General features: G+C 40.1%; 1 protein-coding gene across 3 annotated transcripts in view; it reads left to right on the top strand.

Annotated features, from left to right (window-relative positions):
* Positions 1–24,849, top strand: part of SOBP (sine oculis binding protein homolog) — a 122,709-nt gene that overhangs the window by 23,621 nt on the left and 74,239 nt on the right. For all 3 annotated transcript variants that reach the window (XM_054061596.1, XM_054061595.1, XM_054061597.1), the window contains exon 4: positions 3,753–3,904. In XM_054061596.1, coding sequence (XP_053917571.1) covers positions 3,753–3,904 — 152 coding nt within the window. The remainder of the gene's footprint in view (positions 1–3,752; positions 3,905–24,849) is intronic.

Consider the following 24,849-nt stretch of genomic DNA (forward strand, 5'->3'; position numbering starts at 1 on the left):
TAATCTAAAAAGGATTAAAATAAAGATTCAAGATAGATAAGCGGTCTCAGACTACTGGATTTGAAGTTCCCCACTTCTGTGCTTTCTTGTTGCAGTAGGTTCTTGCTGAGTGCTCTAGGGACAGGGATTTGATACATTTTCCTAAAAGAAGGGCAAGACTCTGGTAAAGTGGTTTTTAAAATATTTGGCCTTGCAAAACAGAGGTCTATGAAAAAGTAAGAGGAATCTTATCTTGAATGGAAGATTTTAATTACTGGTTTGGATTATGCCAGTTTGTGTTTAGCAAAAGATGATTAATTCACCAGCCTTTGGCTTTCCTTATTTCACACGATCTTAATGTTTTTTTTCCTCAGTTATTGCTTCCCACTGCTGTGGATTGTAATGGTAGAAATAGATGGACTATTACTTTCCGTTAATGTTGCATTCCTCTTATTTGGTCACTAAGCTTAGCACTGTGATGAAGCATCCCTGTTAGTTCTTTTTACAACTTGGGCTCAGATCTCTACTGCAACCAGTGTCAAGAAGGAAAGCATGTGATCAGATTTGGACCTTTATCATTGTCCCCAGCTATCCTGCACACCCATAAACCACAGGGCATGGCTCTGTGCCTATCCCAAATACCAAGAACGAGTCCTTTTCTCTGCTGTTCTTAGCTTCATTTGATGCTAAAGGAAAGGTATTGGTTTTAGGCCAAGTCTTCTTCCCACTAGGCTGCACAGGGCTCTTGTTGATGGTCCGTCATGAATTAGTCAAGTTGGATATTTTTCTTTTTTTTTTTTACCTGATGAATTACATTGGAAGAAGATAAGAGTTGCATCAAAAATCTACTTGGGCAAATGTACACCTGAAGGATAAAAGGTGATGTAATAGTGACACGTTAGTGCACGGTTCCAGGAAGCACATGCTCCAAAGTACTGCTGTTTCCTGGCTGCTTTATGTGGATGTACTTAGCTAAACCTTTTGTAGCAGTGTTCCTGAGTCTTTTAAATGGAACGGACATCTAATTTTATTATTACTGTTATTATTAAAAGGACTGTACTATATATGACCAGTCCTCACTGTCTGGGGGGAAGGGAGTAGAATAGAGAAATAATTCAAGATCTCTGTATTTAGTCAGACTCTTTCCTTCCCTTTCTCCCTTCATTCTTTCAAAAATATGACCATTTTGATTAATATTGATGGTGCCTTCTGAATATCAGTTGTCTCTTCCTGAGAGTGCAGACAGTTGCTGGAAGCAGTAGCTTGTATACCATTTTCTGCTGGTTTATTGACTGTCAGATCCATGGACCAGAAGAGAAGCAATGCTGCTTCAAAGGATCTCCTGCGAGTTGGTGGTGAAGTTCTGCTAGTCAGGGCATGGGAAGGCAAAAACTTGACAGAGTAGGTGCCTCTCCATCTTGTGTTCTTGCCAGAATCTATCTTAGAGGAAGTCTGACAGGAGGGGGTGGATTGACCCTTACTGTTCTGCATAACCTCTCACAGAGGAGTGTGTAATGCAGCTTTTCCGTGTAAACAGTTGCTGCTGCTGGAATGCTCTGTCACTGAAAGCAGACAGTTCTGTGGATTTTCTGATCAACCAATGGGAGAGTTCATGTGTAGTGAACAGGAGTTGAATGGTAGGTGAGGTGCTTCCCTTTTGAAGTCATGCGTGAAAGCCCCTGAGTATCCCTGGGGTGGAGCTCTGTGCTTCTTAAAAACTGCTTCAGATGAGCCAGCCTGCTGCAGAAAGAGGTACTCCAGCATCTACTTTGCCAGTGAACTCTCTTTCAGCTCTGTAATTTTCTTTTTTTCACTTATGACAATTATTTTCATCAGCAATGAAGGCTATTAGAAAGGTATCACTGGTAAATCTTCCATTTTCTGGAGGTGAAATACTTGTTATCAGTAGGAGAATATATGTTGCTGTTACGTGAAACAGGAGGTTGCTGTCTCTTCCTTTTGGTTCACAGTATCTTCTCCTGATATTCGAAGGGGCAAGTTCATCCTGGAAGGAACTGGTTTGTTGTGATGCAGAAGTAGCTCGATCAGGACGACTTTGTAAAAGCTTAGTACTTCAAATATTTCAGGATAAAAATGGTGAGAAGAGCTCTTGGGCTGTGCTGGAGTAGTTACCATCCTTGCCAAGACTGGTCTGAACAGAAAGCTGTGACAGCACCACAACAGTGTGACACCACTGTAACAGCACCCTGTGCTCTTGTGTGTCTGGCTGAGATTACAGCCAGCTCAAGGGCAGGCTTCTTGACCCTGTAGGTGGCTAGTGATAATTTTGGGCAAATCATTTTGATTTCCCTTGATGCTCAGTATATGAAAGCTTTTACAATATCAGCAAATCCCACTCTAAAGGGTAAGTGATAGGATACATTAAACGCAAATCAGTGTTATAACTTAGCCTTAAATATAGGTTTAAAGGTAGACAGTCTGATTAAAACTAAAAGATCATTATTTTATATCGTGCAATTTTATTTGTAGCTATAAATCATAACACAATTTGTGGAAGGAAAAAAGTTATTAAACTGGCAATATTTATTTCGTTAAGGTGAATAAAATGCAGCATGTAGTTCTGAGTTATGATAGCTGGGGAAAGGAGCCAAATCACTCTGCTAAAAATTAGTTTGCCAATAATTTCACAGAACGATGACAGTGTAGCTTCAATAACAAATCCTTTATAGGGAAATGGGATAGCTCCATGACAGACCCTCTGAGCTATGAATTCTCCACAGCTCATGGGCCAGGAACTGCTTTAACAATTAGACTTTGGGGATTTTTTTTTTCCAGAAGTTAGACAATGGCTTCTGTCTGCAACTGAAAGGTTACACTGTATCATAGACTGGACATGAGAACTGAAGAATTCTGATTTTTAAGTCAGAAAGATTCCTACAGACTTACTGTCTTGGTAAGGCAGTAATTCAGGATTCACTGATGCCATATATGAAACTGGGGTAGGGATGATGACCACACTCGGATATCGCTAGCGCTTTAGCAATTAAGCCCTGGGTTTTTTTTACATGGCAGAAGGCATACATGCCACATTTGTAACACGCATCAGAGAAGAGCTCAAAAGAGGTGCAGGAACTCTGCCTGAATTTAAATTTGACTGATGAGCATGAAGACTGGAAAGTAACCCATCAGACTTCACCACAGTGCTTTGTCTTCCTTCTTTCTCATGTCTGTTTCTCTGACTGTGATATTCACACAAAAGCTCACCATTTTGTACACTAGTCATTATGTTGAAACAATGCAGAAAAGAGGTATTTCTTGTTCCTTCTTGTATAGAAGCGGGCTCTTGTTAATGACCTGCCGTGGTCCATTACCTTCTGGGTGTGTTTTATCAGCTTGCTGAGCAGAACATCTCAGGGGCTCACTACAACAGACTGTAAGTAACAAGAACAGAGCAGCAGTACTCATTAAGCCTCTAGTCTTGGTTACTTGTTTGATAGAGAATTGTGTGCTCTTAAAAATGCTAAAAAGCTCAAGATTTCCAGAGCTTTTCAACAACACACCATTTTTTTAAGCTAGTATTCTTTTCCAGTCACCTCAGAAGGTTTGCCAATCTGCTGAGCCTGGCTGGCACAGGTCACCGGCTGCCTGAGGGTGAAACTGGTGATCACAGGCATGCACAGTTCTGCTCTTAGACAGTGAGAATTTAGAAATAAGATGAGCCAGAGCTGGTTGTATCTAAGAGTAAGCGTGCAGATGTCTGAGGAAGGTGTTTTTCATCTCGTGTAAACATTGTTCTTATATTTTTGTTGTAGAAGATGATGTGTCAAATGTACAAATAATGTGTGCCTGGTGCCAGAAAGTTGGAATCAAGCGCTATTCCCTGAGTATGGGAAGTGAAGTGAAATGCTTCTGCAGCGAGAAGTGCTTTGCAGCTTGCCGAAGAGCATATTTCAAGAGAAACAAGGTAAGAGAAATAAGGAAAGATATAACCTACATAGACATAGCTTTAATCAGGCCCAGCCTGGATCTCATTTAGCATCTAATAGAAACTCTTTTCTTTTGTTTTCTTTTTCACCTAGTCCCTCCTCTTTCCAGCTGTATTGTCTGTTGGACTGTCAGCCCTTTACTAAGCCTGTTTCTTTAAGTTTCCTTCAGCTCTATGCTTGGGTTTTGTAAGAGTCAGGGAATTTAAATACTCAGAGTCCCAGTTTGGCCTTAGAGTCTTAGGATATTTGCTGAAGATACAAAATCCAAGAGCAGGAATAATGAAGACAGAGTAAAGGAGGATTGCATGTGACAGTGTCACTAAGGCCCAGAGTGTTGGGATCATGGCTGGTGGGTAAATGCTTTTGGGGCCTACAGCTGGGTCTCATAACAATAGGAAACATCTTCCCACTACTACTAGTGAGCTCTAGTTTCATTTTAAAGTGTATCATTACTATTAAATTATCATTGCTGCAATATTCAGAGACTATACAGGTTTTGGGTCAGGGTAAGCAATGTTAGAACATCTAGAGTAGTGTGAAAACCCCTCCTACTCAATTTAAATTTAGCTCTGTCTAAAATTAGAATGCGATCCTAAAATTGAATGCTACAAAAATTGCTGTAATCACTGAAGTACAGTGCCTGAAAACACCCCCTAGGTTACTTCAGCAGCTGTTTCTGCAGCAGAATGTGCGACATGTCATTTAAAGAAAAATAATGAAGAAATGCTCTGGCATTTTTAGTTCTTGAAAAAGTAGCCACGTCCTTTTGTTGCTTAATAGCATGAATCTTTAGGTAGCTTTTATTGTCTTAGAAATATTTATTATTCATAAACCCCTTTACATTTGGGTTTTATAAAAAATGCGATTTTTCCTCATGCTACAGATCATTCAAAGCTCGTCAAGTTCAAACTGAATTCAGGTCTCTCAATCTAGACTTTTACATCTGTGGTAATAACAAATAAATATATATGGATCCTAGATTCAGGATGCAGTGTTATAGCAAATTACCCTCCTTACTAAACTTGGGTCACATCATCCTGCCAAAAAAAAATGAAGGAGAAAAATGCCTGAAGAATTAGGTTGCAAAAATCAATAGAGTGAAATTTTAGTGGCAGTCTTGGAGAATCAAACTCATAATGTCTACTGGAGCAGAAGGCAAGTTAAAGTCACGTGAGTCTTCTGTGAGGAGTGGTGTTTACATGCTTTTGTGTAGAAAAAGTGTGAAGGAGGGAAATACATGCTCCTTAGATGCTCCTCATTTGAAAGTAGGTTCCCATGGAGGTATGTGTATACGGTCTATGTGCACACACACGTGTTTATGCACATGCAGTTCAACGTGCCTTAAAATGTGTGAGACTTTCTGAGGTGACAGGATCCACATCACCTTCAGCTGATGCTCCCTTAAATTTCAGTAGCAAATTTACATGGATAAGATAGTTCATAGTAATGGAGGCATTGTCAGTGATCCTAGTTAGGTGGTCCTGTATGTTTATCTGTGTGATGTGTGCCAGATAATTTGGGAAACCTTGGGGATGCAGATGAAAGAACGAGCAGTTTGTGGTGGATTCTCTTTCATCTACAGCTTCAATCCTGAAACAGGAGGTTTAGATCCCTTACTAAATGAAAACAAATACATGTTAACAATGCATAGGTAAACTTCAACCTTTTACTAATCCATGAGCAGTAGGATTCAGTAATAGTTTATGGCCATGAATTCAATCAGTCAGGGAATATGTGAAAAAGTTCCCTTTCACCGGATAGTATTTATTACCCGTGTGCTTTGTTGGAGGCTTCTTTGCCTTTGTATTATGAGAAAGGATGAATTAGAGCATCTCATTCCCTCTGGTTCATTTTCCTACACTGTTAACTTCTTCTGGAAGCTAAAGGATGCTGAATATTTTCATCCAGAAAGCTCTCTGTATTCATTATTTTGTATATATCTAAATAACAATAGATGTTCCAAATCTTTTCATATACCATCATATCCCAGTTTTTCCTATTTTCCAATAAAGAAGCTGCGAATTAGCAAAATGTCATGTGGGAAGACTTGGCAAAACAGGACAAGATAACAGAAAACTGATTGTGTGTGTTTGTTGCTACATTGGCTCCACTTCAAAGCTAAGCCAGTGGGTCAAATTTTTTTCCTCTTTGCACCTATGGAATCTGGAATTGCACAGGATTTGACCCAGCAGGGGAAATCTGGAGCTGCCCTCTGTATGTATATTTGTGGTATTAGATGATCCAAGGACAGAATATTTAGGAAATGCTGCCATTAAAATAAGACAGGTACAATTGAATTCAGCAGACCCTCATGCTTCTTGTTTTGCTCTTCACCTGTTAGTAATAGAGTGGAGTCTTGGGGAACAAGATCAAAGGGAAAGGCTGCAATAGCTTCGGATTAAAATGCTGACTTTTAATCTGCTATTACTAGTTCCAACAGTGTCTTCTCCATGAGTCTAATGCTTATTTATGTATTTGAGAAGTTGTGCCAGTCTACACTTTCTCATTTTTCAAACAGAGAAGTAAAATAGTCACATTTCACCTGCCTTATGTATGTTTTAAACAGCAAATCTCTGCAACAATATAGTTTTGTATTACATTAAATATGTACAGTTGCTGCATTTCTGGGAGCTGATAGGACCTTGTGGTCACTTCATTTAAGGCTTGAATTTCCTAATGGATTGTGTTAAGCAGTCTTCTCTCCCTCCGCTAGATAAGAAGTGCTGTAATAAGCACTTACTTAAAATGATAGGACTGTTCAAACACTAAAGAGTAAGTCACCACTAATGTCTCAAAATGGCTTCAAGTAATGCTGTGAATTAGCCCTCCTTGAATGCCAATTGCTATGTTCAGAATTAGGATTTTTGGCATCATCCTAATAACAAAATGCTCTCCCATGCACAGGGCAAATGCCCACTGAAGCAATGCATGCCCCCAAACTCGCAGCGGGGAGAGGCTTCACATGAGACCACTTTGAAGTGCCCTTAGAGAGCAACAGAAGCACTCCAAAGACCCAGGTTAGGTGGGGAGTGACTGCTCCCAACCTCTAACTCCTTCCCAGCCCTCCTGTAGTAGGTTTAGCAAGACCTTGCTGGCCTCAGGAGTGTTTGAACTCAAGCAGTTTAGTTGGAGGTGCACATCACTTCTTCTTGCCTTTCATACCAGTGGGGTTGTGTCCATTTCTGCTTCAGAAGCTGTACCTTCTGCGTCTGTACACAGGCAGGATTGTCAGGGATATTCATGGCTGGGACAGGGAAGTTTTAAGGAAAAAGACTTGCATTACTGTAAGGTGCTTTTCTTATAAGGAATACAAATTTTGCCCCAGGTATCCTGCAGTCCTGATGGTTTAAAATTATCTATATTAGCAACCATACCTTGCAAGAATAGAAATACATGTATTTTGAAATTACAGTGGGTCTCCCCACAGAGTGTAATTTTATCTGAATTACTAGAAATAAATGAAGGAAAAATTGGCAGTTTTACCTCTTTCGTCAAAAAGTGAAATGTTTAGACTATATCTAGTTTGGAAAAAACCTGAAAATACCACTCCTACCCCCAAACACAAATAACCCAGATCTGCATTCCTGATCCTGTTTGGTCTAGTATTCACAGACAAAAACATGTAATGAGCTAGTATAATGATAACCTGTTGTGCATAATAATACCAATTAAAATGAAGTGTTAAAGGAAAAGAAAGCATTTTGTAACTGAAAGCAATGTTTGTAACTGAAGATTTAAGATTCAGAGCTGCTCTGATGCTCCTTTCCTTAGAGATTTAATTTTATAGGCCAACTAACATGAAGTTAAGTACCAAAGAGGCATATAAGGGCAAAAAGCACTAGACCACCAAGTTTCAGAATATTAAATTTAAAGGGAACGATGGGATTCATAATTGAATCCAGTGAGTTTGAAGCCTGAAAAGATGAATTTTCAAATTAAGTTTATTGACTCAATGGGTCAGAAAACAAATTTATTATGACCACATATCCAGACCCAGAATGAAGACTGAATTCATAGAGGTTATATGCTCTGTTCACAAATATATTAAAGGATAATTTGCTTGGTTTGACTAAGACATCGGAGACAAAGTGACTGCAAGGTTGTCAGCTGTTGTTTTATGCTTGACCTTGTTCCTGTTTTCATGCTTCCTCCCAGTCAGGAAAAAAGGTGATCGATGCATTTGTTTACAGTACAGTCAAATTTTATTTATACTAATAAACAAAAAGGCATGTTTAGCAACATGAAGAAATAAATAATGATGGCTCTTTTCTCCCTGTATGGGACAGTGATGGGCAGCACTGCGTGTGAGTCGGTAGCACAGATAGGCGATGTGGTTCATGCTCTTTTGTATCATCTGCTTACCAAGAATAAATGTGAACAATCAAATGGGGCTGTAAGAAGTTGCACACACTTATTTAGTCCTGAGTTCTGTTGCGTTACATAATTCCTTACATTTTCAAGTGATATTTAAAGACAATAAAGTGCACACAGCATCAATATTCCTTAGTATGCCTTAGTACTCCTGCCTGAATATTTTTTTGGTTAATTAATGTATATCACTATGTGATTAATATGGATATATTTATGCAAACATGTACCGAAAACTGGGAGTGAACAGAAGCTATCATTCCAACAAATTATTACAGAGGGTTGTCAGAGAAAGTTCTCTTTATTTCAAGCTCAGTTGTGCAGCCTAAAAGCACATAAGAAACATTTAACAATCTTCCTGTTAATTCAGTGAGTAACTGCAAAAAAAATGTTACTTTCTTCCCTTTCTTATGCAGCTGCAAAATTTAGTTTGTGAAGTTATAATTATTAATGGAAATTTGGAAAACTGCTTAAAGCAACTTGATGCTAATAGTGTCCCTGAAAAAAAAAACGAAAAACAAAACCAAAAAAAAAAAACCAAACAAAAAAATTTAGTTGTTACATCTTCCTTTAGAGTCCCTTTCCATAATCTGTTATGGATCTGTTAGAATGGGTCCAGAGAAGGACCATAAAGAAGATCAGGGAGCTGGACCACCTCCCCTATGAGGACAGGCTGAGAAAGTTGGGATTGTTCAGCCTGGAGAAGAGAAGGTTCTGGGGACGGCTCTTAAAGGGGGCCTACAGGAAAGCTGTGGAGAGGCTCTTTATCAGGGACTGCAGTGATAGGATGACAACTAATGGTTTAAAGTTGAAAGAGAGGAGATTTAGATTAGATATTAGGAAGAAATTTTTTATTGTGAGAGACGTGAGGCACTGGCACAGGTTGCCCAGAGAAGTGGTGGATGCCCCTTCCCTGGAGTTGTTCAAGGCCAGGTTGGATGAGGCTTTGACAACCTGATCTAGTGGAAAATGTCCCTGGTCATGGCAGGGAGTTTGGAACTAGATGAGCTTTAAGGTCCTCCTGAACCATTCTTTGATTCTGTGATCCTATGATTCTATGAATAAGTTTTGAAACACATGAGGCTCTGATTAGAGAACCTATTTCTCCTAGAGGTTTAACTTGCATTATTTAGATGTTCAGAAAGGTCAGTGCAGAGCAGGTGCCCTACTTGATTTGCATGAAATCATCCATCTTTGGTTCTGCGGAGCTGTAGAGAAGTGGGATATAATAAACAGTTCACAAAATGGATTCTGCTGCTGAGAGTTTGCATAGAATGCATGTGTGCGTGTGTTTATGTGTGCTTCTATGTGTATGTGCACATCTGCATGTGTGCACACACATATTCACCACAGAAGACAATTAATAAGATTTCTTGCTAGTGCTTGAGGGTGAAAGGGGAAAAGATGACAAACATCTTCATAAGCCACGATTGCTATGCTGAGATATAGATGAGTGTTGATGAGAGAAGGCAGGTGAGATGCTGAGTCAGTAAATAGTTCAAGCGTGGGGCACAATTGCAAACTTCTTTAAGAAACTATCTGGAGAAGGAGGAGAAAGGGAAATATCCTCCTTCAGAGGATGTTTTTAATGACTGTGGAGAGTAGAAGGCTGCAGACAGTCACCAAGAATTGGAACAGACACTGAAATATCAAGCAAATCCTGAGCTATGAAAGAGGTGGGTGGCACCAGTCAGAAAGGAGAAGATTTGGCGGTCATTGTCTAGCTATCATCAACCGGCCTTTTTATTTACTGGATACTAAACCCAGAAACCCATAAAACTCCTTCCCTAAATCAGAGCTAGGATTTTTCGAGATTAGAAGATGAAAGTGCAGTTCCAAATTAACCTACTGAGACCATCAGTCAGAATATCTTACTGCTCACCCACAGCAAAGCAAAACGTATTAACATTGCTAACGATGAAATGCATCAGCACCTGACTAGTGCTACCACAGACTTAATGGAGGGATCTGGCAAACACAGCGTGCTTGTCAGTTTGCAAACTCAATGGACATTTTACTGTCCATCTGCTGCCATTTAATACTATAAATTTGAATCAAATTCCCATTGTCTGAATTACTAGCAGGTATCCAATCCAATTAAAAGGCGTGTTCACTTTTAATTTTAACCACCAAGTCACATTACATCAGTCGTGTTGCATTCTGGCTACTTTGGTTATATTAAGATGAATATGCTAATTATAGCTTGAGAATCTGCTGCCTCTTGGACAGCAGGCATTTCATTCAAATGAAGTGACCATTTTATGCGAGGTGTCCTTGCATCAGTTCTGGACAGCTTCAGTGATTGCATCTCTCCTTCTGTTTACATACAGATGTTACAACAAACCACCACTAATTGTGTTAGGACTTGACTAGAAAGCTTTTAAGGTTTTCATGCACCAAGTGTATGCAGTTTAGACCAGTGATTTGGATTTAAATAGATGTTATGACACCTTGATATTGTAGATGTGAAAGAAGTGGCTGCCTTCCAGGGTTACTGAGGAAGAAAGATGGCTATTTTTCTGGAGGTTACTAAGGTTCTTTACTTAAGTCTTAAATCACTTAGGATGAATTTTTGAAGGGGAGAGGGAGGCACTGGGGAAAAAAAAGACACTTTGCTCCATTAAAAAGTTTGGCAAGATAGGCTTCGTGATCTGTATCCAGAGCATTTTTACATCACCAAGGGATTCTTGATTAAAGATTTTAGATGCGTAACAATGATACATTCAGAAAAGGAGCAGATATAATGCACATGGGTGCTTACTTCACCTCTGAACCCCTTTGGCTCCAACCTATGTGAGCTATGCAATTGCTCAAAAAATATTGCTCTCCCCTACATTCCATGTCTCGGTTCAGGTTGCATTAGATTAGCCCTCATTGTCTTGGCCCCATATGAAATTAGGCACCTTCTGGCTTTGTTTCCATGTAATCAACACAGAATGAACATCAAGAAGAGTCTTTATTCAGATGAAAACTTAGGGTAGATCTCCAAAGTGAATCTAATTTGCTTGGATTATATTTGGTGCCACTTTTCCCTGTGCTAACGAACACATCAGTCATTAATACTAATATGAGTTGGGCAAATAATGAAATGCATATTAAATAATGTTTGTTCAAAAATATCATGACATTTGAATAAATTATTGCCTTAATGCATCTGTTCACTTATCAGTCAGCTCATTAACTTAGGGAAATACTGAAAAATAAGTTTGAGTATTTTTTTCACTCTCTGTATTTTTATTTAAAAACACAAATTAAGCAAATATGGTTCTTGAAACATGTTTGGATTAGGAGAAATGTTGTGAACAACACCCTTTGTATGCATTCCTGAAAGGACATATGGACTATTACAATTAACCACACAGTTTAACAGGGTGCTATTCTACCCAGGCAGGGGACCTGGGCAGCAGCAGAAAACCTGAGGGGCCCAGGTGAAGGTGGAAGTTAATTTCTAGACCTAAAGCTTTTCGGGAGCATGTTGCTGCCACATTTTGCTAGTAATTTGTGCAGGTGAGACAGCAATTCAGTGGAGTTTGGATGTTTCTTGTCAGCTGATGGTCTGCATTTCATTACTCTCTTACTCTCCTGAAGGGGTGACTTCCCTTTCCATCACCCATAGCAATCCTGGGCTAAATTCAAGGTCTGAAACTGGGTCAGATCAAGGGGTAAATCACATTGGATATCTTTTGGCCCCTTCTAGGTAGGAAAGTTTCATCCCCTTTAGGTTTGTTTGCAAACATTTGCTGATTTCTGGGAAGACTGAAGAAACCCTTACACACATTAACCTTGAATCTGGCCTTGTGAGTCTAAATGAGGCTAGGAGAAGCCAAATGGATATAACTTACAAGCTGCTGGATGAACAGGAAAATCTACTACTGGGAATTGTTAAAGTCAGCTTCTTGCCATATATCAAGCCGTGCTCAATGCGCAAGTGTTAAACTGGCTGGAAAAACAAGGTGGGTTTTGTAGGGCAAAAGTCTGAAAATGTCAAGTATCTTTCCTGTAGAAAATTGTTTCTGCGATAATAAAAGATGGTTTGCTGGCCAGCTAAGTTCAGGGATGTGCTGTGCTCTGTCAAACCCCAAGCCTTGACAACTCATCTATTTGAATTTAAATTGGGCTGAAAGTAAACATATACTGCAAGTTGTCAGCCTGAATACAATTTTATATTAAAAGTAAATGTACGCATCTGTTTAGTATTTTTTAGAAACAGTCCTAAAATGTCTGATGGTTTTGGAGGGATGGGGAGTGAAGGGAGAGGTGGAGGGAGGCATGAGGGGACTGTGGTTGTGTGTGACTTCAGATGGTTTTGGTTTACTTACTTTCTTGCCTAAGAAGAAAGAGGCCAGACTGCCTCCGTTGCTTGGAGGGGCTGGTGGAGATGCTCTGGCAGGAGCCAGCTCTTTTGACTGGCACACTTGGAGTGGACAGGGGAAGATGTGGCTCCATTGCTGTTCATTGGCTTTACAAGGAGGGCAAAGCATCTCTCTGGCTTTTCTCTGGGCTTTGTGAGGGGAAAGATCTTCAGTGGGTTATGATAGCCTGGTGCACCTTTACTTGGCAGTCTGTAAGGCCCTCAGGGCACTAGATGAATGCAGTAATTTTCCCTGTATTGTATAGATGGATGCAGGAATGCAGTGTCTGGTATACCTATGGCCTCTCCCTACCCTAAAATTTGGACTGTCAAATGAAAGGAGTTGAGTTAGAAATTAAACAACTCGGTCTCAATTACTCTATTATTTTTAATTTAACCCCCAGGCTTTCATAGTCACAGTGTTCGATGCTAATAAATCAGGTGGAGGAGAGCTCCTACAACTAAATACGTCTTAAAAGCTTAATCTGGAGATATAAACAGAATACTAACACGTAGATACTTATGAGGAGGCAAGTTTCAATATTTTCATGGTGTAGTAGTAATAATGGTGAACTTCAGCCATTGTTGAATGGTGCAGTCTCATGCCTTCATTTACAGAAGCCTGGAGAAGAGGAGGCTGAGGGGAGACCTTATTGCTCTCTAAAAGTACCTAAAAGGAGATTGCAGAGAGGTGGGTGTTGGTCTCTTCTGCCAAGTGACTGGTAATAGGGCAAGAGGAAATGGCCTTAAGCTGCGTCAGGGGGAGTTTAGATTGGACATCAGAAAAAATTTCTTCACAGAAAGGATTCTCAAGCACTGACAGAGGCTGCCCAGGGAGGTGGTTGTGTCGCCATCCTGAGAGGTGTTTAAGGGGCAGGTAGATGAGGTGCTTGGGGACTTGATTTAGTAGTAGACAGGTACGGTTAGAGTTGATGATCTCAAAGGTCTTTTCCAACCTAATGATTCTCTGATTCTCTGGTTCTGTGATCAGGGCCTTGATAAGGCAACTCCCCACTGAGTTTCATCTAATGCACAGGCGTTAAAAGAAGTGGCCCTACTGCTAACTTCCATGTCAGAAGATAGTTACTTCATCCTAAAGAAAGGAAGGACCAGGAGCTCTGAAAGAGAAAGCTCTAAAATACTGAGGAAAAGGGTTAATAGAGAGAAAGTTTAGAAAAAGGGGGAAAAAGGAGCATTGAATCACTCTGGAGGCTGTTTAAGAACACCATATTAGATGCACAGATGGTACGGATACCTCTGAGCAAGGAAAAAGTAGAAAGGGGAGAGTAAATCTGGCATAGTTAAGTGAAGAAGTGCATAAGCTTAAAGGGACACTGTCAACTTAAAATCACAGGTTTATTGGAAAATTTGTTACCTACTAGTGTTACAAACAACACTTATGGTTACTGCAACTGAAAGATGAGACAAAAAAACTCCCTCTGCTTTTTGCTGTGCTTCCTTTGGCCCAATCCAGACTCCATCAGTGTCAGTTGGTTTTGTCCCATTGCTTGTAATGAGCTTTGGATCAGGCCCTGTGCACATTTGCCTGTGCATTGTATATGGGCAGTTTCATTATTTTTATGTGTGGTCTGTTGCTGTTTCTCTGTTTTTTCACATTGCAAGAAGGGCAAAAACGTTTTTTTTTCCAAATTGGAAGTGTGGTTATTAAACTGTGGAAATACCATCGAGGTCCCAGGCACACTTGTACCAAAAGTGCCAAATATTTCTTTTTTTTAAGACAAAACTCATTGTTCAAAAAATTTGAAAATGCGATCAAGTCAGTTATAATCAAAAGTCCCTGAGATAAAGTGCAGAAGTAAAATGACAAGGAAATTATCTGAAAGGTGTATGTACAAGGCACTGTAGAAGGTGTAGGGAAAGTGTCACTGTAGAAAACAAAAAGCCACCTGGAAGTTCCCAGCCACCCAGCCATGACTCCAGCCCCTTCTGAAAAAGTGGAAGAGCAGAAAAATTAAATTAAATTTTCTGCATATGTCTTTACCACAGAAGATCATGAAGAAATTCCTATTCCAAGGACACTTTTCACAGGAAATCAGAGTGTGGCCTTACAACACAAACTGAAGTCTCTTAGGAGGAAGTTATGGAGCAACTTCAGCAACTAGAGAGCAGTAAATCACCAGGAGCAGATGGTACTCAGCGGAGTGTTCCTAAGGAAATAAAAGTGTGAAGCAGCAGAGATATTGACAAGGATCAGCAATATATCATTAAAACCAGCAACTGTTTGTGAAAATTTCTAAGTAATTTGTATGGTGTTTCAAAAAAATTTATAAAATGAGATAAGATGGTTGCTTGCTTCTTGAGCATCAGGAGTAAAGCTGAGAGTTCTTAAGTATTTTTTACTTGATTTCCTTAATGGCAGAACAAAATAACTTTCAGTTAGGCACTACCTGGCAGGTTGAAAGTTTATTGTAGAGAACAGCTGGGGTGTAATTTTTATGCTTAACAGCTTTTGTACAAAGATATATAGGTGACCATAGTTTATTTGGACTCAGAATCATGTTTGCTGGGTAAGGTTGCTTATTTTTTGATTTATTTGATGTCTATGGGTAGTTTGATGCCCTCCATAGAGACAATGAATGCATTTTGGCACAGCAGTGTACCTCAGTCCATGTTTTCGTATGAAGGTGGACATTTAAATAAGAAACTGGTTGCATTCCAAAGGACCTGAGTTTACTGCCAACGCCAAAATTGCTTTATAATGGTGAGGAATGTTTTCATGTGTGCTACAAAAGTTTTACATTCAATTTGGTACAGAAAAATTAATTGTTTTTAGAAAACGAAGTGTTGAATTTTTTGACAAAAGCAAGTAATTTGATACACAAATCCACTCAAACAAATCCCTGTTTTCTGCAGTTGTGCCATATGGCCAAGGAGTAACAGAGGAGTACAGAGGTTTTGCCAAGCAAACACAGCTAGTATGTATACACACGCATGGAAACTAGCTGAGGGAGGGAAATTAGGAGTTCTAATGGATTTGGAATTTAGTAAAGCACTTGAAATAGCATCTGATGAAATCTTACCCTCAGATTAATTCAAATTACTTTGGATATGAACACTGTCAAGTGGCCTGAAAATGGGCTTAAGGAATAAAGTAAAGGGTAGTGATAAAGAGCAGCATATCAGGTTGTGGATAGAGAAGCGCCAGAGGGAGTTGTGTGAGGTTGGTCTTGTTTCATATTTCATTAATGATCTCCAGGAGAGAATAGAGAGCAAGTTCACAAACTCTGCAGATGATACTAAACTAGGAGGAGTTGCAGATACCAGACAGGACAGAAAATAATACTCTGGACTCAGAAATAATGAGAAAAGACAACTAAATTACTTGTACTTTGACAAATGTAGGTTAATATATCTAGTGTTAAAAAAAACAACCTGAAAACAAATCTCAGTGGAGTGAGTAAAAGTTGGACAAGAGGCTGAAGGATAAATAAATGTAGTAAGTTGGAGCGTGCAGATGTAATGGTAGTTAAAAGGCCATAGCTAGGACCTGGAGCATGGAGCTGTTGAAGAGGATAGTTGGATGGTTGCTGAAACATAGATAGAACAAGGAACAGCAAGACTTGGAGGGAGTTTGGATGGGCAGGGATAAAGGATGAGCAGAGTCAAGAATGATTCAGTAAATACAAAGGTGAGGTAGTCCTGTGGAGGAGGAGGAGAAGGCTGGAAAGAAGTTTGTGTTTTGTAGTTTTGATATATAATACTTCAGTGTGTTAGGACTTGGAACTGTGGCCTGAAACGATCTGCTTTGCTTGGGACAGACTAAGCTGGGATGAGCAAATGCTGGTAAATACCACAGCTGGCACTGGCAGAGGGAATACATACACCGTCTTCTGTTTATTTTCCGTCTCCGACTTCTGCAGAAATGAAAGGATAGCATACTCAGATTCAGCAGGCAGTATTGCTTCACAAAATTGCACTTCCCATTTTTAGACTGAACTATCACAAATAGTAGTTAAAGATCTGAGCCACTGAGTGGTGATCCACTGAGTGGCTCAGAGGAGCGGTCGAACGGGGCTTGAAATTAAATAGTACAGTTTCATAGGTTTGATAAACCTCATTATTCTTAGCAAAATGTGAAGCTAAGCCAAGTTAAAAAGCAGTGGAAACCAAACCTCATTCATCAGAGATATGGCCTGCCAGTGGAAGCCCCAGATGCATCCTATAACTGCATAAATTATAGGATATTTTTCACTCCTTCCTTCAGGTACTGGCTATTGTCAGCTGCAATTTGCCAGACAAGATGAACAAATGGGCCGATGACTATGACGAGACCCATCTTCCTAACAGAGTGGTTGCATTGATGGCACAGCAAGCATGAAGGGCTCTGTGACATAATCCAAATCTAAATTGTCATGTCCTATTTGGTTGGCTGAATATGTAACTGGTGTAAGCAGGTGTAGCTTTGTTAAAATCAATGGTGCTGCTTACATTAGCCTTGATTTTGGCCCAGTGCAGGAATTGTAATAGCTCCACTTAGTTCTTAATGGATCTGGAGAAGTGATAGATCTGCTATAGTGTCACTGGAAAAGGTTTTTTATTATTATCATTAAAATGAAAATGTTTTGTCTCACTTGCAGTCATCCTCAAATCTCACCTAGGAATTTTCGATGTTTGTAATGCAGTAATCAGTGTCACTGCATTGCACTTTTGGAGTATTTTGAAAATCTCTGTATTTTCTAATATTTACTGTTGATGCAAATAGGGAAAGTGTAGAAGACTTTATATAAAAACATTAAAGCAATATGTAAGATGATGCTCAGTATCACATAGTAAGGGCTCTTTTAAAGAATCATGGAATCATAGAATCATAGAGTATTTTGGGTTGGAAGGGACCTTAAAGCCCATCCAGTTCCAACCCCCCTGCCATGGGCAGGGACACCTCCCAGTGGATCAGGTTGCCCAAGGCCCCATCCAACCTGGCATTGAACACCTCCAGGGATGGGGCAGCCACAGCTTCCCTGGGCATCCTGTGCCAGTGCCTCATCACTCTCATAGTGAAGAAATTCCTCCTTATGGCTAGTCTAAATCTGCCCCTCTCCCATTTATACTCATTGCTCTAGTCCTATCACTACAAGCCTTTGTAAATTGTCCCTCTCCAGCTTTCTTGTAGCCCCTTTCAGGTACTGGAGGGTCACTATAAGATCTTCTCTGAGCCTTCTCTTGTCCAGGCTGAACAAGCCCAACTTTCTCAGCTTGTCCTTATGGACATGAGAAGTGTCATGTAGAACTCTAATTCATTGTATCTGGACATTTCAGTATAGAATGTAATGTGTAGCACCTTCACTATGCCTAACTTTTCCATAGAACACAAATAGAGATATTGCAGCATGTTGCATAGTTTGCAAGATGTTTCCTAAAAATGGTTTTATAAAGACAGCTAATTGCAAATGTGGTCCTGTTGAGCTTTTTGTTTCTTCAGCCTTGAACTTAGGTTTGAATAACGCAATATGAATTGCAGAACAGAATATACAGTAAGCTACTGGCTACTGGTTTCAGAACATAGGAGGTATTTTGGTCTTGCAGGTGTCAGGGGCAACGTTTATATCTATGTCAGTAGGATGAGAAGTGGATCCCAAGCTATAAGCCAATGGTGGCAGGAAAAATGAGGAATTAGGTATTTGTCTGTCTACTTTGTGATCTACAGCTAGCACTTCTTGCTGATGAAGCTGTATAAAGTATTTTAAATTTAATCTAATTTATTTTAAATAAGCTAAAGCCCAGGCTTGCCACACATAGGCTGGATAGCTCTTTCTTTTCCACTAGTCCAGCACAGGGAGGTATTGCACATTTTTCCTCCTTCACCATTCTACCTTATCCTTTCCCTTGCTTTATTAAGTGGAACGTTTTTAGACTTTGCAATACAACTACCAAACTTTTAACCTCTCTCTGGCTATGTCTTCCTGTATTTCCTAACCTGTTTCTGCATTTTCACTGGTGAGGTTAGGATAAGGTATGGCATTTACTGTTCCGTGTTGTGTTCTGTATTTGTGGCATGTCTTGTGTTATCTTATGGATGTTTTCTTTGGTTGTGTTTTTTTGGTGAAAGGTATCAAGGAGATTCTCAGTTGTTTTTTTCTCTGTGCCCTTAAATGGTTTTCACTTACCATCCCATTTAACAGTCATTTCTTATGTATAATTGTGATTACTGCAATGTAGGTTGCTATTATTAATCATCTTTCCATTCATACTGTTACATTAATCATGTGAGGAGACATGGGTGTAAGTTTGGATCCGGCAGGATGACAGCTTCTTGTTTGTGGTGATCCAAAATTCAGCCCATGAAGCAAAGAATGACTTTTACAAGTAATTTTCATGTTTGCCAATTTTAAAGGCGGCTCTGTGCCATTTTGCAATACTCCATGCTAATTGTAACCCATGTGGATTTAGGGATTTCATGAATAATAGAAGAGATGCAGGGGCAGTTGAAAAAAAACAGTTTTGCATGTTGTTTGTCTCAGGTCTCAGTAATGGATTTGCCCCCAAATGCAGCCACCGCTAAGAAGACATTCTGGTTTCCAGGGCCCCACGCGGCGCACACAAGAGTAATTTCGGTTTTACACGCACGGCTCTCTGTCTGCTCTCCCTTTGTTTCCAAGTAGTGTGTGCTCTGCCACGTACATGTGCCTTCGCATATTCCTACAGGAAATCTACTTTCACGCCCAAGAGGAAGAAAGTCTAGCACGTTTTCTGCAAATAAGTGTGTTCCTTTGGGAAGCGTGCTTGCTGAGGAGCAAAGAGGACAGTACAGCTGTAAACATTCTGCTCGGAGATAATCAGCGCCCCAGCAGGAGCACCTTCCCTGCACAGCTGTACAATTCCCTTTGCTCTCTAGAAGGCACTGCACCCTACGTGCAGTTTCCAAGCTACATTTAACACAATTGCCCATCAGCACTTAGGAAGCAGTTACCACAGAAACCCAGCAGAGACCAATTAGTCACATGATTAAATTAATTAAAATAACCCAGGGTATCTGCCATCTTGCTTCTCTCTGCTACGCATAGCGCATGACCCAGGCAGAGCTGTAATTGGGTAGCATTATTGAGCCTTTTAATCCTAGAATCATCTTCATACTGTACTGGAGGTGGTCTTTGATTTTCCCTTTTCTACCGGCCTGTGTAAATCCCTTCGCAGAGATCTGCGTTATTCCCTTGCTGCAGAGATGCTTTATTCCTTTTCTGGAGATCTGTGTTATTGCACAAAAACGTTTTCCAGCCCCCTCAATAAGCCAAGTACTATCAAATTTACAAAACATCAGATTTAACAACAGCAAGATTTGTTATGTTTGGGATAAGAGGATTTGGAGACATTTTCAATTGCACAGCTAAGACTTTTGGAGGTCTTTAATGACAGCTCCAACAATACTTGCCAGAGAGAGCTCTGTAATATGTATTAGCACTTGACCTGAGAATTGTAAAGCACTAAGAAAAGACTGTATGTTGTGTCTTCATTTCCCAAGTAATACTGTTATTGCAGCAGGGCGCATTTAAGTGGAACAAGCTGTTTGCCTTGTCAGGCTGCTTCCTGGGAAAGGCAGGCAGTTCAGTTTCCTCACTCGCTTTTAAAACCCAGAAATGCACAGTCATATTCTAACTTAGTAAATCAGTCTTTTGTCCTTGGTCCTTTGGCTGCCCTGATAATGGTTTCCCCTGGATATCCATGTCAAGTAGGGTTTTCTTCTATTATATCAATGTCATACTTCTGCATGCACACAAATCATCTTTACCTGAAATGGCATAAAACACGGAACATTGCAATTTCCATCTCATCAAAGATTTGTTGGTGACTGCTCTGAAGTTACGTTGATCCATGGCACCAAAGGAAAAAAAAAATTAATGCTATTTCTGGCCCCGGAGTACAGAGCAGCTTGCCTCTCCAAAGCAGATTCCATGCAAACAGACTTGACAAAATAGCATGCATAAATTACACGGCTCTGATGCATTAATTTGTGCCTAACAGAGCAAGTGGCAACGACACTACATCTACAGTGGATGGGTATAAGATGGAAGAAATGAAGTCTGTGGGTTAATGTATAAATAATCAACTGTTACAGAATTTGCAAATATTATGGAAGAAAGCTAGCAGGTTTTGTGCATTGCTGTGTTGCTCAAGTAACATGCACAAACACGTTTGCTCGGCTTAACTGGCTCTGACTAGCCCGTCAGGAAGGATGTACATGTTTGGCAGTGTGGAGGCACAGATGCTCCAATATGAGATAGGGTCTAATCCTGAAATGAGGTCTATGTCCACCAGAGTAATGTCAGTGGCAAAAGTGAGCCTCCACCGAGTCATAGCACGTGTCCTAAGGAGAATCAAACCTTGTGCCAGGTATAGTGTGGGTCTGTGATTTTATAGAAATTATCCCCAACTGACCAACATCACCTGCCTCCAGGACACGGGCACACAGACAAATTACCAGGCATAAATGAAACTAGTGCTCTGAGTCTTTCCATTTTACTTACGTTTTACTTGTAAATTGTCATGGGCTGCTGCAGTGTGTGTAACACTCGCTGGAAAATTGCCTTTTGTGTAATGTTTGATCTTGTTATTTTTGCAATAAGTGACAGTAAGAACACTGAGAAAGAAATTCTCCATGGGATCACCCAGTTTTACCATGTAGTAATCCCATAGAAATTGGTTGAATTATGTGTCTATAAAACTGAAGTAAACTAATGGAAAATCTGGTCTGAAGATTGTAGGTGCAGCAGCCACATGCTGTTGTTTCCTGAATTAATAAATGTCCGGTAAATATACTCAAGAAAAGGATCACAAGAAGGCTGCTTTCCATCTCATATTTAAAATACTTCATCAACAAACCTGCCTATTAAGTTCTCAAAGCTTTTCTTCCTTTATAACAAAGAAGAAAAAGCTTTTTTTTTTTTTTCGGACTAGAGTAATGAAAAAATTTGACTGTGGTTTCTTGTCATGCTATGTAAAATAAATGTATCTGAAAGCAAAGGACAGGTTCTTCTGTAACAGCCAAAGTGACGGCAAAGGCTGAGGTGGCCGTTTTGAAATTTCCAATATAAATAGGAAGGAAAGAATTTTGCTTTGATGCACAGGGTGTCTGTGTTCTTGGTACAGGTTTCTTTGTATGAGTTTCTGGCTTTTCGCAGGGAACAGACAGGCGCCCTCAGCCAAGTGTTATGGAGGAGTGGATGGTGATGGAAAAACGGGTCCTTGTCTCAGTCATCCTTGTTGTGGGATTCATAAACAAGAGAGCAGGGACTGAAGTGGGTCAGACTTCTGTGCCATATCTGCATTTGAGGGAGACGTACTGACCTATTCCCAAAGCAGGAGATGGACAGTGGGCACTGTTCTCCTTGCTGAGTAGTTGGGGGGCTCATAGGGGCACTTCTGAAGTACGGTCACTGAGCTGCTGCTAGAATGGTCACTCCAGGACCACACCTCCTCCAGAGGCAGGGATTACAGAGAAAGAGAAGTACCAGTGAGTAAGGAATGTGATGTTTCAGTTGTGGAGGTATTGGGCAGTGGGAGGTTTGCAAAGGACTTTAGCGGGTTTCCAGGCTTCCTTTATAAAAAAGGTGAATAAGTTATGTTTGCCCTCCTTGGAATAAGGAAAAAGGAGGATATAAACGGAAACTTGATGAAGCGCAAGCAATTTTGAAATAACTGTTGTGAATGAACGTTATAAACGCATAGTGTATTGCATGCCAGAATAAATGAAGGCAAATCAAGATAGCAAAAGAATTTTAGTGGAATATTTTCTGCTAACCACAATAGCTGAAACAAAGAGGAAAAAGAGCCATATTGTAATGATTTGATTTTCCTAGGTGTTGTGAGCACCTCTTCTCTCAGGAACTGTGATAGCGCTTACAGCTAGACATCCATGTCTGCCAAAGTCAGGTCATGTTTGGTGCATTCGTAGTCAGGCTGAAGTCAGTAGAAAGCCTGAGCTGAGTGACAGTCAAGTGATTAGTGTTTGGCTTACAAGATTTTAAACAGGAGGAATGGACAAAACATGTACTTCTGAATCATTTATGTATGTTTTTTTTTTGTGTGCTAGAAGACACATAAGATAGTCTTCCGGCCTAAGTAAATAGTCTGATGCATCTCATGAGAAGGAGTGAAACATAAGAGAAACGTAGTGCCCTCTCAGAGTCAGGGAGTAGGTAATACAGGTGAGAGGAGGATGATTTTGGGGGGTTCCTTTTTGCAAGAAGTCAGATAGGATTCCCTAATCTCTCCACTCATTTGTATTCCTAAAATGGCTTTGACATTGAAATAGTTAGGGCAGAAAAATCCTCCCGGAGGACATCCAGGCACTTCCTTATATTTCAAGAGGGTTGTTTAATTTAATCCTAGTCTATCCTCATGGCATTACTGGACAAAAACATATAATAAAAAGTCTGAGAGACTATAAGGAGGTACTCTCCCTTTTGATGTATTTCAGTAGCTTTACTCAGCTCCTTGAAGTCCAGAAAGTTTAACAGAATAAGTAAAAGTTCACAACTAACTTTCCCAACTTGTATATAGTGTTAACTGTGTAGGCTCTGGAGTTGAATTCTGCTCATTCTCATCAGTTTGTCTCTAGTGATTTTAATAGATAAACTATTTATTTAGGAACAGCTGTATTCACAAGTGGGTCATTGCTTTAGGCATGGACCTGTTAGTATGAAGGATGTTGCTGGTATTCTTGATTAGAAACAGTGTACAATTTTGGATAACTGTCAAGTGAGAATTATCTAACTCAAAGGTGGAGGGGATGTCAGCGGGGATAGAGGAAGATCCAGGTGATTCCAGTTTAGATAGATACAGCTTCTTCTGAGGCCATTTGGATAGGACTCAGTTTCCAAAGTCATATCCTGTATGGCTTGTGTTATCATTTTATGTAAACTGGATGGAAGTAATTTTGTTGTTGCCTGTTTCTCCAAAATTCTTTTATCTGAAGGCTCAACACTTTTAATTTTCTCAGCAGCATTACTATTAGTTTTTCTTAGTCTCTGTTTGCCCGCCTTTCTCTCCTGCCACCAGCTCCTACATACTCTTTCAACTCTTCCTGTCTGTCATATCTGCTCTCTCTATCTGCCCCTGTGGATCCTGGCACTTCCTTATGCCACTGGCACTTGCTGTGAGCTCCAAAAGAAATGAGAAGAAAACTGTTACGAAATTCCATGTAACTAAGACTTCTCTTTTCCTTGAAGACTATTCTGTTTTTTAACATATATTTATACACATTCCTTGTGCTGGGAAGTGATAGTAACTGTCCCTGTTATTCCTCTGCCATTGTTAGGAGATTTGTAGTACGATAGCAAAATAACATGGCTCTGCGTCTGGGGATGACTGCCTTTGCAAGTGGCAAGGGGCAATGACAAATAGCTAATGCTTTTATTTACATGTTTCCAACAGATTCTTAGTCATTTTCCTCCACATTTCTGCAGCAAAAACTGGTCTCCATAAGGAGCAGTGACTCTGGGTGAACTTCTAGTTTATAAATGTGGTCTATTCACTTCCGTGCCCCTTTTTCTCTCCAGCTGTCCCCTCTGCTTCCCTCTGAGTACGTGTTCTGTCCCGTTTCACATGTCTCTGGAGTCTAGAGCCCGGCCACTTTGAAAGTGGAAGGTAAAGCTCAGTTGGCTTCAGGAGGAGCAAGATTCTAGCCAAGCCACTCTTCGTTGAGCAGATGCCCGTCCCACATTGTGTGTGGCTGTGCATGTTGCTCTGCTGGGACGAGGCAGCGGTGTAGCAAGCTTGCTCAAGAGAGAGCATTGCAGTGAGTGCCAAAGGAGAGGCTGAGGACACTGAACTGAAATATGTCAATGTTATCTCTGACTTTCTGAAGTGCTTACAGCGCTGCATGCTCCTCTCTCAATTCTGCTCAGATTAAAAACTACAGTGAAATTTTCCTTTTTGTGCTTCTGAACGGCTAATCAGAGATAACTTACATAACTATTATGTATCTGAAAAGATAACTGAAGCTTTTTTTCCTCCTTGGTTGAAGAGTGTTGCAGAAAGAGAGTTGTCATAAACTATCTACAACATGATTCCCTTACCCAGAGAGTTTATTACCCTTCATCTTTCATTACCCTAGGATATTTACAGGTAGTGTATTCATTATGTTGAACAATCCTGCATACTTGTATGAGCACACAGTGTACAGATGCTAGGAGACAGGCATCTTAGCACCCGAAGACAGGGTATTCTCATTTAATGTTTTCATTTCAC

Source organism: Cuculus canorus, chromosome 3, assembly GCF_017976375.1.
Source record: "Cuculus canorus isolate bCucCan1 chromosome 3, bCucCan1.pri, whole genome shotgun sequence".
NCBI lineage: Eukaryota > Metazoa > Chordata > Aves > Cuculiformes > Cuculidae > Cuculus > Cuculus canorus.